Below are 19020 nucleotides of genomic sequence, written 5' to 3' on the forward strand. Positions count from 1 at the left end.
GCAGAAAATAATCCCAAGGTGACGACGACGATGACGATGGTAGGAACCTCTTCTTCCTCTTTGAAGAGCAACAAGAGTGACGGCATGAGTGGGGGAGGGAGGGGTGGAGAAGGAGCGAATCTTTCCTCCTCCTCCTCGACGGCGAAGAAAAGTCAAGGAGAACTTGAACTGCAGGCCTTTCAGCGAGCTGTGGAGACAGCTAAAAGAACGGAAGAGAAAGCACTTGAGGAACAGCAGGGAACCTCATCGACGAATTATCCTCTTCCAACGACACGCCCTGTTAGGACTACGCCTAGTCGCCCCTCAACTCGAAGTCGAACGACGCGAAAGGCCTCTGGTTCGACTACGACAAGAAAGGCGAGGAAACCTGCCACTACCCTCAGTGAGGAAGGAGAAAAGGAAAGGAAGAGAAGCGAGAAAGAAGATGAAGAAGAAAATGGGAGTGAGGAAGAAAAGGATGGGGAGGGGGAGAAGAAGAAAGAAGAATCGTCTTCTTATACAAAGACCTCGACAAGAAACCCCGAGAAGACCACTCCTAGGACGACTAGAAAGACCACCACAAGAAGATCGACGTCCTCTATGTTAAAGAAGAGAAGCACCACCTCAACATCGACCTCCTTCTCACGACGAGCACCCCGATCCACAACTCCTTCTCTAGAGAAGACCACGACGCCAGAAGAGAAAGCTTTGACTACTACTACTACTGCTACTAAAACGACTGCCATCACTTCTATGAAACGCACAAGTCGTGAGAGGAGTGGAAGCAGTCGATCGACCTCGAGGGAAGAGAGAAGAAGAGAAGAGTCGACCACGAAGATGCAAACAACGACGCGAAGGACAAGAAGCCTAACCACCCCTCAGACAAATAGAGAAAGAACGCATCCCTCCTCCTCCACTTCAACTACTGAATCGAATACACCCCAGACGTCTTCTTCTTCTCCTCTTCGTAGCACTCTTTCTTCTACTTCTACTCCTTCTTCTTCTTCTTCAACCGCCACAAGAGCAACTTCTTCAAAGAGAACAACTCGCTCTCGCTCCTCATCCACTTCCTCTTCTTCTTCTTCGTCTTTCACTTCTTCTTTCGCTTCTTCTTCTTCTCTATCAACCTCCTCGGTGTCAGGGAGTAGAACAAGCCGTGGGACTCGATCCCTTCCTTCCCGTTCACGACGTCTTACGAGGGCCTTTTCTTCTTCTTCTTTTTCTTCCTTTTCTGCAGAGACACGAAGATTATCGGATTTCTTCTTTGCTCGGAAATCTTCTTCTTTTTCTTCCTCTCTCGCTTCTCATTCATCTCGAGAGAAGAACAGAAGCAAAGAAGAAGAAGAAAAAATATTTCGGAAGGAAGAGAGAGAAGGAGAGACACCTCATGGCGGATGGATAGAGACCTTCGCTTCCCAGGTGAGAAGATTCTTATCTCTTCCGGCTCTACCATCGTTCATGCCTTCCTATACATCAATAGTCTCATCTTTCTCAGATATCGAGGAGGCAGAAGAGAAAGAAGAAGATGGAGAAGAGGGTGTCTTTTTAGACGACAGTGAAGAGCTCATCTCTAACGAAGAGAGAAGTATAGAAGATGAAGAGATCGAAAGCGAGAGTGAAGAGAAGGAAGAAGATAGCCGCGATAGGAGTTATGAAGAGGAGGAAGAAGAGAAGACATTGATAGAGAAGAAAGAACGTTTCTCAGATGATATACCTTACAGGAGGGAGACTGCCAGAGAAGTAGAAGACGAAGAAGATGGAGAGATGATAGAGAGAGGACAGAAGGGTGTGTACATAGACAGAGATGGAAAGAGAATACGTGAGACGAGTGAAATAGAAGGAGAGAATGAAGATTTGAGAGAGAGAGAAGGAAGTCTCTATCGACAACTCTCATCGAGAGAAGAGCCTGAGAAGGAGGAGGAGGAAGAAGAAGAAAAAAAGAAAGAAGAACAAGAGAAGAGGAAAGAAGAAGAGAATGAAGAAGAAGGATATGGTCTTCTTCCTTCTCTTCCTTCTTCTTCTTCTTCTACGCCCCCTCCTCTCTCTACGGCGTTTTCGGATGAGGAAGAAGAGAAGAAAACCTTCACATCTACTTCCTCCTCTCCCAGTACTATGACTACTACCACTACTACTGATAGGCATGCCATCAAAGACAGAGAGCAAGAAGGTAAGAGAAGTGGCTTTCTTCCTTCTCTTTCTTCTTCTTCGTCTCCTAGATCGTCTTCATCCTCTACCGAGTCTTCATCTTCCTTATCATCTTTGCCCAGCTCATCTGAAGCTGTTGAGAGAGAAGGACGTCTGCCGTCATCTCTTCTTGAAAGGAGAGAAGAAGAAGAAGAGAAGAAGAAGAAGACGAGAGAGAGGAACAAGATAGACGAGACAGAGAAGCGAGAGGGGGAGAGAGAGGAAGAAAGGAGACACTCTGCCTCTGCAGGTGCCACGATGGAGGAAAAGAAAAAGAAAGAAGAAGAGAAACAAGGAAGTGAAGGAGAAGAAGATAGAAGAAAAAAACAGGAGGAGGAGGAGAAGAAGAAAAGAGAAAGAGAAGAACAAGAAGAAGAGAAGAAGAGAGGAGATGAGAGGAGTCGTAGCCACACGATGAATGAAGATGGGAGGCATGAGAAGGCTTCCCGAGAGCGCGGAGGTCTTCTCCCTAAGAATGCTTCATACCCACATCAAACTTCTTCTTCTACCAGTACTTTATCTCCTTCTTCTTCTTCTTTCTCCTCTTCTTCACGTCAGAGATATACATCTACCTCTACAACGAAAGTGATCTCTTCCTTTTCTTCTTCTTCTTCTATTGAGGTGGGGTCTTCAACCTGCTTATCCCGTCAAAGACGAGGAGGAGGAGGAGAAGAAGAAGAAAGATTGCTATGCCCGAGTAACGCGGACGAAGTGAGGAATGAGCGAGAAGCCAAGGTGGCCCTGGAAGAAAAGAGAAGCGGATTCCTTCCTGCGACTATACTTAGTGAAGAGGAAAAGACGAAGAAGGAGAAGAAAGAAGAAGATGAAAAGAGAAAGAAGAAGGAAGAAGAAGAAGAGAGAAAGAAGAAAAACAGCGAGGACGAGGACAAGGAGGAAGAGAAGAAGAATAGGAAGGAGAAGAAACGAGAAGGAGAAGAAGAGGAAGGAGAGAGGAAGAAAAACGACGTAGGAGATGGAGAGAAGAAACAGAAAGAAGAAGAAGAAGATGAGAGCACCAGTGAGAAGAGGAAGAAAGAGAAAGAAGAGGAGGAGGAGGTGACGACGAAGGAAGAAGAGGAGAGGGAGAAGAAGAAGAATGAAGAAGAAGAAGAGAGGAAGAAGAAGGACGAGAGAGAAGAAGAGAAGAAGGAGACTAAAGATGAAGAAGGCAAGAAGAAGGAGAAGACTGAAGAAGAAGAAGAAGCAAGAAAGAAGAGAGAAGAGGACAAGAAGAAGGAGAAGAAGAAGAGAGAAGAAGAGAATAATTATAGTTCTGGAACAAGCGAAGAAGAAGAGACGTCAGGTAATACTAAGGAGAAGGAAAGCGAGGAGGAAGAGCCATCAAGTGACTCGTCTACAGAGACTTCCTCTTCTACAGGAACCGACGAAGAAAGAAGTGACGAAGAAGAAGAAGAAGAAGAGAAAAGAAAGGAAAGAGGAGAGATGCCTGCAAAGAAGAAGAAAAGCACTAGCAAGACACAGAGAACTCCCAAGTCGGAAGAAGGAGAAGAAGAGGGAGAGGAGCAAAAACGTGGGAGAAAGGCTAAGAAGAGAATTCACGGCCGTACAGAGTCAGTTGAAGAGGAGGCTTCCTCTGAAGAAGGGTCTACTTCTTCTACTTCTTCTTTATCAGCCTCTTCACTATCTTCGTCTTCTTCCTCCAATGAAGAAGAAGAAGACAGCAGTGCAACTAGTAGTGAAGTCTCTGCGGCGGACAGAAGCACTGCGGAGAAGACAGCGCGTGCAAGTGATAGAAGAAAGAGAAGAAAAAGAACAGAAGAAGAAAGAGAAGCCGGAGAATCTGAGAAGAAAGACAATGCTTCTTCTTCTTCCTCTTCGAGAGCTAAGTCCCAAGGGAGTCAAGAAAAGAAGACGAACGCAGAGGAAGAAGTAGAAGAGAAGAAGGACAAGAAAGAAGGAAAGACCAGAGACGCTCTGGATGAGCCAGCAGAAGAAGAGAAAACGCCTGGCTCGAGATCTTCGAAAAGAACGACAAGGACCACAACAGTCTCGACACCCCTATCTCCAGTGCAGCCATCCAAAGACGACGAGGATGCATGCGTCGAACCTGACGACATTTTTACCTTCATAGAAGGGCGCGAAGTGATCCAATGGGTAGGAATACCAGACGACTCACGGACTTCTCTATTCATCTCTTATCGTCTCTTTTCATCAACCCACTTATCTATGCATGGAAAAAGTCCTATCTATCTTCAATCTATCTTTGATCTGTCTATCTGTCTTAAATCTCTAGTCGATCTGTCTATCTCTGATCTATCTGCGATCGATCTATCCTTGAGGTATTCATGGGTAGACAGTGCTTTTTCACAGAGGGAAGGCCTATTTGCTATGCAATACACATACATCTATGCGCATACATATACACATACATATATATATATGTGTATGTATATATAGGCATGTATCGCGTATGGTACGGAACCGATTCTTAACATGGGCGTATCGCACTTTAAACGTTTCTCCTGTACTTCTTTCTCACTCTTTCTTTCTTTCTTTCTCTTTCTTTTTCTTTCTTTCTCTTTCTTTTTCTTTTTCGGTCTGTCTGCTTCTTTTGTTTTCTATTGCGTTTAGGACATTCCTATCTTTAACGGGGTAGTTCACGTGCTAGGGGAATCTGTTCTCCGCCCGGATATCAAGAGCCTCGCCACGGGGCTTGCTCTATGGCACTGCACTCATCAATTCTGCTTCGACTGCCCTCGTCTCGGAGGTTTCTTTCTGAGTTTCCTCGACAACAAGGGAATTCTCACTGGCCCGACGCCCTTCGACTTCGAAGCACCTCCTTCTGTACGACCTGAATGGGTGAGAACAAGACGGAGAGAGAGGGAGAGAGAGAAAGAGAAGAAGGGAGAAGAAGAAGAAGGAGAGAGGTTGACTGCGGTATAAGCGGGTCGGCATCTCGAGTATGGAGAGTCTATGCCGGGGAGGGAAGTCTGAAGATAGAATTCTTACAGACACCTACATAAACGTATACAGAGAGAGAGAAAGATATGGAGAAAGGAGGAGGTTCACCTTCATATGAGAGAGGTGGTGGCTCGTTAACTGCCTGAGGGGGCTGAGATAGATAAAAAGTGACGTCTGTATCTGATAGAAAGATTGACTGGATCGACTCTCTAAGCATCGAAACATCCACTTCATTCACTGGAGAACCGTGCTATATGGAGAGATAGATAGATAGGTAGGACGCATGCATCTCTATATGGAGGTGTATGGCGACATACTTGTATATATGTGTATACTGTAATGGACTACGTCCATATACACATATAGTGAGAGAGAGATACATATCTACCTATCTATCTATATGAATGCACGTATCTGTCTGTCTCTCTCTCTCTCTTTCTGTGGTCGCATGCATGGAGACTGAGGTGAGTATGGAGATCTCTGCAAGCACGAAGAGAATTAAGAGAGGGTCGAGAGAGAAACTTTCTTCTTCTTCTTCTTGTTTCTCTTCCTCTCTTGACTGGTCTTCTTTTTCTTGTTCTTTTTCTTCTATTGAATCTAGGTATGTCGAGGTGCTAAAGGATACTATCCCCCAGGATGGACGAAGGCTGGATGGAAGGCCTACGTCGATGCTGCAGCTAACCAACCGCCGCCTGGATCTCCTCGCGCAGCATCGATAGCTCGCAACGTTCAGAGGATGGCCGATGAAGGAGCAAGAAAAGCCGCAGAAAATAAACGTCGTATCGAAGAAAGATATGAAAACATACGGTAGGCCAGAGATACAAAAAGATAAAAGACATCCACAGAAGAGAGGGAAAAGGCAAAAGAGTAGAAAGGGAAATGGAGAAAGAGAGATCGAATCGAGTCTCTATTGTCATGAAATCTAGATAGAAGCATTCTCCTTCTCTAGAATTCCACGCTCTCCCCTTCGGCGTTCTCCTTACTTATGATATGAATATAGAGAGAGAGATACAGAGAGAGATAGACATGGATAGATAGATAGATAGACATATACGTATGGAGCGTGTCTACATCTAGATGCGTAAGAAGGTATCTCCATATCTAAGCCTTCATGAGCCTATATAAACGTATATATAGAGCGAGGAGGGCATGTGTGTCTCTACAGCATACATCTCCTGAGTTGCTTCAAGCATAGGTATAAGTAAGACCCTCTATTCATCTATTTCTATCTCTCTACTGTCTCCATCTAAATCGTGCCAAGAAGAAGCCTAAGATATAACGACCTTCCTTATCTGTTTAGAGATATCTCTCTACTGGACTCTGCATGAGTGAGACACTCTCTCACTAGGACGCTTCGAATGTCCATGGCGAAAAAGCATAAGTCAACAGAGAAGAACACAAGAGATTCAAGTCTATATATCAACAGAGAGACAGGGGAGGAAACGGCAGATGCCTTGGAGACGGCAGGTGGTCTAGATAGGAGGAGAACAGAGAAGAAATGCCTTCTGCTGCGTTTCATCGACACTATCGATACACCCTCCTCCTTCGATTCTTAAGACGTTCAGAGTAGATACCGTTTCTTCTTCTTCCTCATGATGTCTCCAAGAGGCGCTCGAGATCTTTGAAAGAGATGTCTCTACTCCCCCCTTCCCGTCAGTTAGGGCCTACCACCGAATGTACAGACAAAACACTCTACACTTCTATATCCACATAGGCATTCTGCGCTTACACATTTAGCTATATATATACACTCTACATATATCTATATACATACACACATATATGTAGATACATACGTATCTATACACGCTCTCCGCGTCTACGTATATATATATACATATATAGACTCACACAGCCATGTATCTCTATGTGTGACTATGTACATGCACGGGTTGTCTACAGGGAAGTATGGAGACACGTGTATCTAGATGAAGAGATAGATCCATCTAGATAGGTCTCTATCTATCTATCTATCTTTTACAGATACTTGGGATAGCCATAGAAATTCATTTCTCACTCCCACACTGGGCTAGGCACACAAGACAATAGACTGAAGACACACACGAAAGAGACTTCAAAAGATCGAAGAGAGATAGAGAAAAAACAGATAGGTGAACTGCAGAGAGGTAGGCTAAAAGTCGATAGATATCCTGAAGACAGATAGATATTCGCCTTCTCCTATGCTTGCCTCGAACCATTGCTATCATCCTTATCATATCCGGAGATGCCTATTAGAGACGAAACGTGACCTGTAGTTTGATGTGTACCTGTCTTTATCTACCTATCTATCTATCTCTCTCTCTATCCCTACTCTCTCTGTCTTTCTTTATTCTATCTTTGATCTCCCTGTCTTTCTGTCCATATCTATGCTTTCGATATGTGTGCTTTGTCTGTTGGTCTTGATTAGGAGACAAGCCAAGGAGGCTTATATGCGGTACAATCCTCTGGAGGCTGTAGAAGAGAGACAATATGTCCCAGGTTTCTATAGAATGAAGAAATCGTATAACGATAAGCATCTTTACTGTAAAGGAGAGGAACTCGAACCGACGGTGGCTCTACACTTCACGAATAGAGAGCTCAAATTCATTCTACCCTGGAAGTAAACGGCAATAAGAAACCGAGAGATACATACATCAACAGAGAAATAGATAGATAAAGAAAGAAGGAGAGAGAAAGGAAGGAAGCGACATTCTTCTTATTCTGGATATCTTGATCGGGGCTTTTGGTACTTTTGGAGTGACGTTTAAGGGGTGTCGCTATTTTCAGCTTCAGAGAGAGTATCGTATATAGAGAGATACCCCATACATATATACGTGGATAGACGTACACAGACATACCTGTATAGGGATGTACGGACGCATGCACTGATCTATCTATATGTATACTTATATCGCATGTATGTGTCTGCCTGTATGTACACTCGTACCTATCTAATGTATAAATACACAAAGTGTAGCTATCTCTCTATCTGTGTTGCTGACGAGACGTCTACTAAGGAAGTAGAAGATACGCAGGTTAGGTGTATTGCCTAAGATATGAGACAAGATCTCGATTCTCTTCCGTCTCTCTATTCACGCTGAAGCGGACAAGAAGAAACGACAGGAGAGAGGAAAAAGACAGAAAGAAAGAGATGAGGACTTTGATGGAAAGACATATATGGAGAAGCAGATGAAGGTGGAAGAGATAAGAAAGGGTGCGGGATGAGTGTTTTTTTTTCTGCTCCAGGTTGTGCCTGATCTGTATATAAGACGAAAGAAAGACACCATGAAAGATATGAAATACAGAGGAACTGCAAAACAGCAAGAAGAAGAAGAAAAAGAAAAACGGACGCGAAAGGAGTTTTGAAGCAAGGATGGCGAGGAAGACCATGGGAAGTATCAGCAGGATCCAACATGAATAGAGCTAGAAAAAAGGGAGAGAAAAGACTAGGGTGTACGTACACCAAGAGAACAGCAAAGGTGTCAATGTACTTTTCACTCTTCTTGCTTTGATTCATTCATTCTTTCTTCACGTTTTCTCTCATTCTTTCTGTCTCCTAGGACGCAGAGAGCCTTGCTCGATATAGAGATATAGATAGAAAGATAGATAGCGCTTGAGACCCGTGTTCGTAGGGTGTATGTGCAATTAATGAAGAAGGACGAAAGAGAGAAAAGGTAGACGTGGATTTCGTAGAAACTTCTTTTTCTGAAGAGGAAGAAATATCAGTACGTGAATTTGATTTGAAATCCTAATGAAAAGAAAAACAATGGAGATGTGCTGAAGCAGGTTGAAAGACATGCGTGGCATTTATATCATCGTTCCGACGTCTTTTGCCGTGGTCAGGTGTATATACACTCCATGATGGAGTGTATATACACTGGTCATGAGGTGTATGTACACCAGGGTATAGCTAGCTAGCTGGCTAGCCGGTGTGGACTTTCTCAAGAAAAACACACATGTGCAATCGATAAAAAGACTCTTTCCTCTTTTTTCGTTCTTCGTCTTCTCCATCTCCCCCTGCCGTCGTGTTTCTTTTGATTGCTCAATTCGGAGAGAAGAACGCCTAACGGAGAACGGAAGAGAGAAATAGAAAATGTCTCGATTCTTTTCATGCTTTTCTCTTTCGCATGTCCCTTATCCTAAGGTAGCGACGACAGATACTTTAGTCGACTTCGCTACATATAAGAAAAGGAGGATAAGCAAAGCAGGAAAGCAGAAGCAGAAAGGATGAAAGAGAGAGAGATGAAAAGAGAGATAATGTAACCTTCTGCAGTTTGGAGAGAGAGAAGTTAATCAGTAGAATCCACCCGTATCTATAGCCTCACGCATGATCGCACCTACAGAGACCTCCTCCTCCTCCTCTTACCTATACCATGCACAACGGGAACCGACAGATGTATGTACGTACACATATTTTATATAGATAGATACAGACAGATATACATATACACATATATGTATGGCTAGGCATAGAGCCTATGATGTGTGCTTTGGGTGAGGAGAGAGGCCAGGGAGGAGTCTGTATGGACTTGCTTGTGTGTGGATGTGAATCTATCTTATCTATTTTCTAGCTTAGGTGACCCACCTGCCCTCTCTTCTTCTTCTTCTGCCTGAAGGACCGCGGAGCCCCTTCCGCAGGGAGTCTAGCTCAGAGTACATCTATATGCGATCATACAAACTATGACTACCTGTCTATCTATGTTTAGGCTCTCTAGAAAGTATCTTGAATCTATCTTGATCTATCTATTTGTCTGTTAATGTCTATAGCAATATATATCCAGACATATACAAGGCTTCTTCTCTCTTTCGCGCTGTAGATTCTCGCTCTACAGAAGCAGGGGGTGAACAGTCTCTACAGGGAGAGAAGAAAACATGAAGCGACTGCCGGTCTATACGGGAGAGCTGGAGAAAGACAGATGAGATGAAGAGATAGCTAGCTAGCTAGTTAGATAGAGAAGTACATAGATAAAGATAGATTATTGATAGATTGACGGAGAGGGGAGAGAGAACTCAAGTGAAGAAGAAAGAGTCACAAAAAGAGAAACAAAAACGAGGAGAAAGTGTTCTTTCCGCTTCTTTCTCTTCTTGACAAGCTAGCGAATCTTTTTCTTTAGAAAGGAGAGACATAGAAGGAAACGTATATCTTCTTTCTCTCTTTTCTTTTCTGTTAGAAAAGTCTCGGGATAAAGAAAGAAGACAAGAGACATTGCCTCCCATGCTTCTTGTCAGTTCTTCACTTCACAAACTCATCACATCTTTCTGTCCACGGAAAAAACGCAACTTCTCCGAATATAAGGCGAATCAGATAGGTCTTTCTCGTGACAAGAGAAAGGAGATGAAAGAAAGAAAAGGAGCAAAGGAATCATCCACATACAGAGTCGCAGCAGGGGGATCGTCCCTCACCCGATATACATCATATACACACGCCGAACTCTATCCACATCCATATCTATTTACATGTAACGATAGGAGATTCGATCCCTCTTTTGCTTACATGTGTGAAAGTCTATCTCTTCGAAGGAGGATAACCTCCACCATCTATATCTCTTCACGCATACACATCTATCAAACTAGATACAGTTGTAATAGGACCATGCAGGGCGGATATGTACATGTATACACACGTACATACTCATACACATGAATCTCTCTCTTCATATATATGTATGTATATATATATATATATAGCTGGGTAAGTAGGCTTACTCCCCTAGATGGTTAGGGTTATAGTAAGGAATTGTATCTAAGGACAGCGAAGAGAGTAAAGCCAACTAAGCAATCGTGAGTCAAAGACAACTGAAATCTCTATCTCTCTATCGTTAATCTCTCTCTCTCTATCTCTCTATCTACGAAGGTGTTTAAGAGACTGTGAGGAACTCCTTCCTTCGTGCTGCTCTTCATTCAACTCTCTATGAAGCCTTCCCATACACCGATGGATTGGCCTCTTTTCTTTTGCCCTCGCTGTCTACTTGCTGGCGAAGAAGAAGAGAAGAAAGACCAAATCTTGAGAGAAAAAGAACAAGTGAAAGAAGAAGAAAAGAGCGAAGGCAGATGGTGTCTTGATTCGGGCATCGTAAAATCCGGAAGGAGGTCTCGTCTTTGGTTCATCTCTCTCATGTCTATTTAGATACATATCTAAAGAGCCAGAAGAAGAAGAACGATGCGTATGACGGGAGAAAGATGAGACGTCCCCACTCCTTCTTCTCCTTTTATCTTGGGTTGAATTTTCTTCTCAATCTCTGTAATGATATATCCAGTTGATATAACGTCTTCCTCCTGTTGCATCGTAGTAGGGATTCTTCTGTCTAGACTTCCTGGAGGAGCTGCGAAAGAGAACAGGTAATTTTCTTCTTCTTATTCTTGCTGCTGCTCTTCTTTCTTCTTCATCTTCTTCAACGCCTTTCTCTCGTTTGAAAGAGGTCTGTTTTGCCGAGGCGATAGAGGAAGAAATCTCTTTCTTCTTCTTCTTCGCCTGTCGGGGATATCCTAAAGGGGGAGAAAAGGCTTCGGATTTCGACACGGAAGAAGGAGATGGAGATGTGAAAAAGAACATGAAGAATAAGAAGTCTTTCTTGAAGAAGTTGAAGAGGAACAAGAAGAAGATCAAGAGAAAGAAGAGTTCTATGGAAAGAAGGAGGAGGAGGCAGAATGTGGATGAGAAGAGATAGAAGAAAGAGAGAAAGATGAAGAGATGGAAGAAGAAGGAGAAGAAGTCGTGACTTATTGGGATGGATGAAGTGATACTTTACGAGTATCGAGGAGGAGAGATAAGATACATACCCACACACACGCAAAACTCCATAGGGACCGACGACACCCGGGGAACATCGGGAGAAGGAAGAAGGGAAAAAAGAAATTTTGCAGGAGAGAAGAATACAAGGAAAGAAAGAGAGAAGCGCCTAGGACCTAAGGGAAGAAGGACAGGAGAAAGAGAGGGCGTAGGAGAAGAAGAAAGAATGGAAGTGAGAGTGCAGGAGGATGTACGGAGGACAGAGAGACCGCGGCTGACGCAAGAGAAGACAAGATAGAAAGTATCGACGGATAGATACACAAGAGTGCAGGCTTGACAAAGAGAGAAGAAAAGAAAGAAAGAAGATAAGGATGAGCGAGAGTGAAGAAATCGTCAAACAGACGAGAGGAGATTCGACAGATGAAAGTGATGGCCCGAGAAGAGAAAGAAAGACAGAGAGAGAGAGTTGTGTCATTCTCATCAAGACCAGGGAGACCTTCCTCTTGAGAAAGGGAAGAGAGAAATCTTAGAAAGAAAGAGAAAGAAAGAAAAGAATTCGAGAAAAAAGAAGAGAGATATAGATTCAACAAGTCGGCCCGTAGTCCTGCATCTATCTATCCTTGTCTTCAAGACTGACGAAAGACATGCTACGCGGCCTCCAAGATCGGGTTCATCTCTTCTTTCTTCTTGTATTGAAGAAGAATCAAATGAAGCTCTTGTTTCTGTCCACTAGGAAGATCTGAAGAGAAGATCATCCAGCTTCTTCTTCTTCATCTTCTTTGCATGTGTGTCTTGAAAAGCTTCATGGGCTTCCATTGGCACCGCCCGCGGCGTTCCTGCAATACTACGCTGGGCTGGTAGATGCAGTGTACATACAGCGCTGGGAGATTCTTCACTCTCCCTCTTCTTCTTGGATCTGTTCTCTTCGGGAAGAAAGATAGAACCGACTTCTCAGGAGAGAAAGAGATAAGAAAGAAGAATTTCTTTCTTTCTCTCAGCGGTGTGTCTACCGCAAAACAAGAAAAGAAAAAAAGGTGATCTCCATGAAGTCATATCACCTTGCTTACTTCTCTCTCGCCTTTCCTTTCTTCTCCCTCTCCTCCGCTCTCCCCTCTCTTTCAAGTAGTCTGTCTATCTATCTATCTATTTATTTAGTTATCTTTATGGAAAGGCTTTAGAGATCTTCAACTTTTTGACAAAATTATCGTATGCCGGCCTTTTTCCGTCCTTCTTGCACATCATGAAGTCTCTTGTTTCTTTCTTTCTTTGTCTGTCTGTCTGTACATCCCGCCACCCTACCTACCTATAGTAGCGGCAGTAGCGACTTCTTCTTTAGCAAGCTCGATCGTGTTTAGCAAGAGGAGAGAGTGTTTCTTATCGGGGAATCTTCTGAAAGAAATTACTTTCTTTCTTCTCTGTTTCTTTTGATATGAGGCAAAGTAGGTTTACATGCTCTTTTCTGCTTTCTCAATGACTCTATCTTTTCTTTCTTTCTCTTTTCCTGTTGTCGTTTCAAAGATAGAAAGAACGACCAAAATTCTTCTTTCTCCTTTTTTCACATCTTCCCCCTTACCATGTAAGGACAACTTTGCTTATCTTTTTCTTTCTTTCTAAAATTGGTTCTCTTTTCTTCTTTTTCTTCTCTTCCTTTTCTTCTTTTTCTCCTCTTCTTTTCTTTTCAAAGAAAGACACTCTCTCACTTTCGCTGGCTTTCTTCACCCTTGGCAATCCATGCGTCTACTTGCCGTCTTATCTTCCTTTTCTTCTTCTTTTCTTCTTCACATTCTTTTCGTCTTTTCATGTGTTTGCTTTGTCAGAATCTTTTTGTATCTTGGAATCTTTCCTTTCTCTTCTCATCGTCGCTTCGCCGCATCTTTCTTTCTCTCTTCGCCATTCTGGTCTTCTTCACTCACTCACTTTTTCTTTCCTCTCTTCTCTTAAACAAGCACGCGGATGAACAGAAGAACGTCCTCTTCGATTTCTTCTTCATAAGAAGAGAGGGGGAGTCGACAAGAAGAACATCTGTCTTTCATAAGCGTCTTGTAGAGGAGGAAAGAAAGAAAGAGAGAGAGAGAAAGAAGGAGAGACATCTCACAGCTCTTTTCTTCTTGTTGCTGTGGGGATGAAGACGAAGGAAGCGATAAAGCTCAAAAAGTAAAGAAAATGAGAAGGAAGAAGCAGTAGTAGTAGAAGATACCCTATATTGTTTAGCTAGCTGGGTATCTTCTTCTTTGTCAATCTTCACTTACATCACTCCCATGAGGGATGTGGCTATACATGTGTAAGCATGAGAACGTGTTCCTTTTGAGTAAACTTGGGCTTGTCGTACATTATCTTCTTCTTCTTCTTCTTTGGTCACCGTGACTGGAAGGCTTTGAGACGGCTGGCTTTTCTTCTGTATCTTCTGTATCAAGGTTAAATCGAACAGATTCTGTTGTAGAGAATCTAGAGGAGTTTTTTCTTTTCGTTGTGACGGGTCATTTACTCGGAAGGAAGGTGGGTGGAAAAAGCTCAGGAATTGAGGTGGTGTGAAGGTTAGCTTGAGGTGTACATACACCTGAAGACACGGGGTAACCTGAGGTGTACATACACCTGAAGACAGGAACCTCCTTTCTCATTCCCAATGACTGTAACACGACCGTTTTTCTTGTGTTTTGCATGATGGGACTTGCGGGACAGATCATCGAGGTTGGCTCATCGGAAGTTCCTGCTGTCTCAGTTATGATGGATAGCTCCTTCGAAGAAAAAGAAGAAGAAAAGAGAGAAGATCAGAAGACAAGGAACAAGTCGACATTACCACCGAAGGCAAGAAAGGAACCTTCAAGTCGCTCGTCTCCCTCTTTTTTCTCTCCTCCTCATTTGTCGTTAACTCATCGTGCTCGCCGTTTTTCTTCTTCTTCTTCTTCTTCTTCTCCACTTCATTCTCTACAAGGAAGAAGAAAACTTTCCCGTAGACGTCTTTGTATCTCGACAGCTTCGAGCTGCAATGAAGATGAAGAAGAAGAGGAAGATCGTTTTATCTCACCTCCTTCTTTAAGTCTTCTTCATCGACTTCGTTCTACTCTTCTCCTTCCTTCTCTTATTCTACCTCAGACTTCCTCTTCTTCTTCTTCCTCATCTTCTCGAAAAGATGGCGAACCCGTTCTTATCTCGTCTCAGCCCTTGTCTCTGCAGACTTCAACTACTGCAGCCCGCCCTTCCCTCCCTCTTCTCGGAGAAGGCGCCCTAGACCTGAGTCTTGTGGCACCTCGAAGAGATCAGAGAATCTCTCTTTCTTCTTCCTCTTCTTCAAGACCTCCAGATGAAAGAACAGGAGGGAGAAGAAGAGAGGGAGCAGGAGAAGAGAGAAGAAGACTTCTCCGAGAAAGAAAAAGAGAAGAAGAGGGGGGATTCCATCGAAGCAGGGGGGGAAGAGGAATGAATGGCAGTTGCAGATGGCGAGTGTTGGGTCTGGAAGAGCAGCAGGCTCAGGCCTCCTATAGACAATTGATCTGTTCCTGTCTTAGATCTTCTTTATGTAGAGAAGTAGAGAAACGAATCAGGAGAGATCGGGTCGCTATAGAAGTTAATTCATCAGGTAAAAAGACGAGGAAGAAGAAGAAGGTCCTGGAAAGAAGAGCGGATGATGCGATATCTGTCTCATCTCTTTTTCCCAGCAGTCCTCCTCGTCTTTTTAACAAGAAGAAAAGAAAGAAGACTCAAATCGAGGATGGAGATTTATTCTCATCGTCTACTCCATCTAAAAGACGTCTAGAAGGGGGGGCGTCACCTCACTCTTCTTCTTCTTCTCCATCTTCTTCATCTCCATCATCTTTCTTCTCTTCTTCTCCCTTCTCACTCTCTCGTAACTTTCCTTTACTTGATCTACCGACTTCTAAACTTCCTCTTCCTACCTCTTCTTCTTCTTCTCCCTCTTCTTCCTCCTCCTCACGTCTTCTTCGTCGCTATCCTTGTGGAACTTCTGCTTCTCTCTTGCTTGACGAGAATGCCTCTCGTTGTCTTCATCTCTCTTCTCCTGAGTCTTCCATCAGTCTCCCGCTCAAGAAAAAAGAAGAAGAAAAAGAGAGAGAAAGAGAGGAAGAGGAGGGTGTAGAACGAGGTGTATGTACACCTGGAGTTGGCGCCGAATCGAAAGCATGCGACGATGACTTGATGAAAGGAAAAGAAGAAGAACAAAAAAGGATACACGAAGATGAGGATGAGAAAGAAAAGGAAAGGAGAGAGAAGAGGATGTCAAATAGCAGAGAGAAAGGAGAAGGAGAAAAGCATGATCTTGGCGAGGAAAGACGACGCTCTTCTTTGTCTTTCTCTTCCTCTTCTTTCTTTCCTATCCATCTTTCAGAAAACGTATCTTCTTTTTCTCTTCCTCCCTATTTATCTCAGAAGCATCGGAAAGGAAAGTCTTTCTGCAGAGTTGGGAGTCCGAGCTCTAATGATGATAAGAAGGGAGATAGACGAGCAAATGAATGTGCTGATGGAGATACACATGGAGAAGAAAGTAGAGATGAAGAAGGGGATAGAAGGAGGAGATCCTTTTCAGGTTTAGGTGCTAGACGAGAGAGAGAAGAAGATGCCAATTTTGAGAGATCTTTCTACGATAGAGTTGAAGAAGAGGAAGAAGAAGAAGAAGAAAGAGACGAAAAGGATGATGATAGCGATGGAGGGTGTTTCTCATTACCTTATGGCTGTCCGCAAGTAAGAAAGAGATACGACTCTTCGAGCTTCACTTCTCTCGTCTCTTCTCTTTCTTTGATCTCTTTCTTTCTTTTCTCCTTCTCCCTTTGCTCTTCTCTTCTTCTGTCCTGTCTCCTTTCTCGTGTCCTACTCTTCGTCTCTCTTGTCTACTCGATTCGTCTCCTCTTTTCTATCTAGACATTTCTGCTTCTCATGGCATCGCACGACAAGCGGCAAAGAGGAGCATGCAATTAAATAGCCAAAGTAGCAGACATCCCTCGTTTTCCGAGATCTCCTTATTCTCGTCTCTTTTTTCTCTTCTCAGGTGTATGTACATACACCCCACGCGATAGAAGATATCTCACACCTCATCTTGTCTGTCGCGATCCTACTTCTTCCTCATTTCTCTGGCATCTCTCTCTCCCCCATTCTCCAGCCTTCCTCCTATCTCCCCCATCCGTTCCTATCTTCTTCATCTCTCCGTTCTGTTCTCTTTCTCTCTCCACTCTTTCTTTCTCTTTCCTTCTCCCTTCTTTCTTGCTCTTCAGAAGCCCTATAGAACGCTAAGCGCTCCTGATCTTCTTGACGATTTCTACTTGAATCTCCTCGACTGGAGTCAAGATGATCTATTAGCGGTCGGCTTAAAGTCGAAGTTGCTCTTGTGGAAAACGGAAAGAGGAGAGCCTGTGCATGCATCGGATCACTTTCTCTTCTACGCAAGTGGCAATAGCTCCTCTTCTTCGTCTTCTCTTTCTCTACTTAACCCTTCAAGATCTCTAGACGGAAGAGAGGTACATCTCTTATAGCAACCTAACCACTTTCATCCATCTCTCTTTTTCTCAATTTCAACTGCATCTATTTTCTTCAATGAATCTATTTCTCTGGACCTGTCTCTCTCTCTATCTGTCTATCTACCTATCTTTCATATCTATTCGAGTCGAATGTCTGTACATGGGTAGATGGGTAGGCCTGACCGTCTTTCTCTCCATTTTGGGGTGGTATTTACAGAGAGATCTATATGGCTGTATGTGTCTCTACATGGAGACATGCCTATGTAGAGGAGTTATCTATAGCTATGTATATACGCATGTCCATAGATACATATGTATATCTGTATATAGCGACGTATTCGTGTATACATCGTTGCAAAGACGAGATGAAACACTTCACAGTCGACACGAAGAGGGTAGGTTTTTCTTAATAGAGATTCCGCACACCATTCAAGCAGCCTCATGGATTTGTCTGATCTTTTAGAAGTATCTCTCTCGGCTTCTCTTGATGAGAAAATCTCTTGGGAAAGAAAGAGAAAGGAATAGAAGAAGCAGAAGAAAAGTCGTTGTTTCCTCGAATCGTGTGAGAGAAGTTTAGAATGATGGAGATGACGGGGGAGATAGCTCACGAACAAATCGGCGGGCTACCACCGGAGTACGGTGTATGTACACCAGCTAAACATGCATGCATGCACTGAAATAAAGAGGGTCACTTATACGTAGATATAGAGGGAGACAGAGAAACAGAGAGAGAGAGAGACAGAGAAAGAGAGGATGGATCGATCGACTGAGTAGTTAGGAAGGGGACAAACGTAAGGTGTGGGTAAGGTGTTGCTATCTAGGCATGTATCGACATAAATGTTTGCATCGATATTCGCGCATGAAAGAGTGAATGGATCTCTCTCTCTACATTTCCCTGTCTCTCTCTATCCCTATCTATCTCTCTCTCGTTAGTTAGGTGTTCTCGTCTATGGAGGAGCGGGTATATCTCCTATCTCATGGGTTTATCACGCCTATACGGATGTATGTGTATGTACATCTGTATGTGTTTGCATGTGTGTGCCTTTTTACAGGACGGCGTGGTGTGTGTGAAATTTTCGCCTCGAATTCCTTCTCTTCTTTTCGTCGGATTTCGAAGTGGCGTGGTATGAAGCCTCGCAACGACCACGACCACTTCTCCTCTTCTTTCTCTTTCCTCTTCACTGCTTTTCTTCTCTCTCTTTCTCTTTCTGCTTTCTATCTTCTATCTTCTTCCAGACATATGTATATATATATATATGTGGGTATGTATGTATATATATGTAGATATATATGTTGAGGTATGTGCGTTTCTAGGGTGTGAGAGAATACTCGAGGAAGTCGACCTGCCATTCGCTCTGTCTGTGAAGAATATGACTCTAGCCAGCTAGCTAGCTATCTATAGAGATAAATAGACAGATCGAAAGATCAAAGATAGATTAAAGATAGATAGGTAGATCAACTGTCCTGCGTCTGTCGATCTGTAATACCTCTTGAAGGATCTTTTCTTTCTTTTCTTCTCTTCTTCGTGTTCTTGTTCTCCCCCCCCCCCTTCTTCTCTTCTTTTTCTCAGTCGGAGGTGTGGGATGCGGTTAAAGGCGTGAAGCTGCGAAGTCTTCCAGGCCATTCAGGTCGATGCGCCGTTGCCTCGTGGAGTTCCTCCAGTCTCACACTCTTCACAGGATCTAGAGACCAAACTATTCTTATGAGAGATCTACGACAGGTACTAATCCACTATCTACTCTTCTTCTCTCTGTCTTTCTT

At 43.4% G+C, this 19020-nt stretch overlaps 3 protein-coding genes across 3 annotated transcripts in view; all 3 read left to right on the top strand.

Moving 5' to 3' along the window:
- Positions 1–3796: 3796 nt before the first annotated feature.
- Positions 3797–4981, top strand: CSUI_006968 (uncharacterized protein; the record flags this gene model as incomplete). The annotated part of the gene is made up of 2 exons (XM_068067118.1): positions 3797–4278; positions 4756–4981. Coding segments are annotated over 2 exons (705 nt in total), but the record flags the coding sequence as incomplete, so codon positions are not given.
- A 2570-nt stretch (positions 4982–7551) lies between these two features.
- On the top strand, positions 7552–8721 carry CSUI_006969 (uncharacterized protein). The gene has a single exon (XM_068067119.1). It carries the CDS (start codon positions 7980–7982, stop codon positions 8115–8117), a length of 138 nt encoding a protein of 45 aa, XP_067920903.1. The 5' UTR covers positions 7552–7979; the 3' UTR covers positions 8118–8721.
- A 4068-nt stretch (positions 8722–12789) lies between these two features.
- CSUI_006970 (wd g-beta repeat-containing protein) overlaps positions 12790–19020 on the top strand; it is a 13670-nt gene continuing 7439 nt past the window's right edge. The window contains exons 1-4 of the mRNA XM_068067120.1: positions 12790–16489; positions 17017–17259; positions 18312–18383; positions 18830–18979. Of these exons, the coding sequence (XP_067920904.1) occupies positions 14453–16489; positions 17017–17259; positions 18312–18383; positions 18830–18979 (2502 nt within the window). The 5' untranslated portion in view covers positions 12790–14452. The remainder of the gene's footprint in view (positions 16490–17016; positions 17260–18311; positions 18384–18829; positions 18980–19020) is intronic.

This window comes from Cystoisospora suis, assembly GCF_002600585.1.
Source record: "Cystoisospora suis strain Wien I chromosome Unknown contig_3592, whole genome shotgun sequence".
Taxonomy (NCBI): domain Eukaryota; phylum Apicomplexa; class Conoidasida; order Eucoccidiorida; family Sarcocystidae; genus Cystoisospora; species Cystoisospora suis.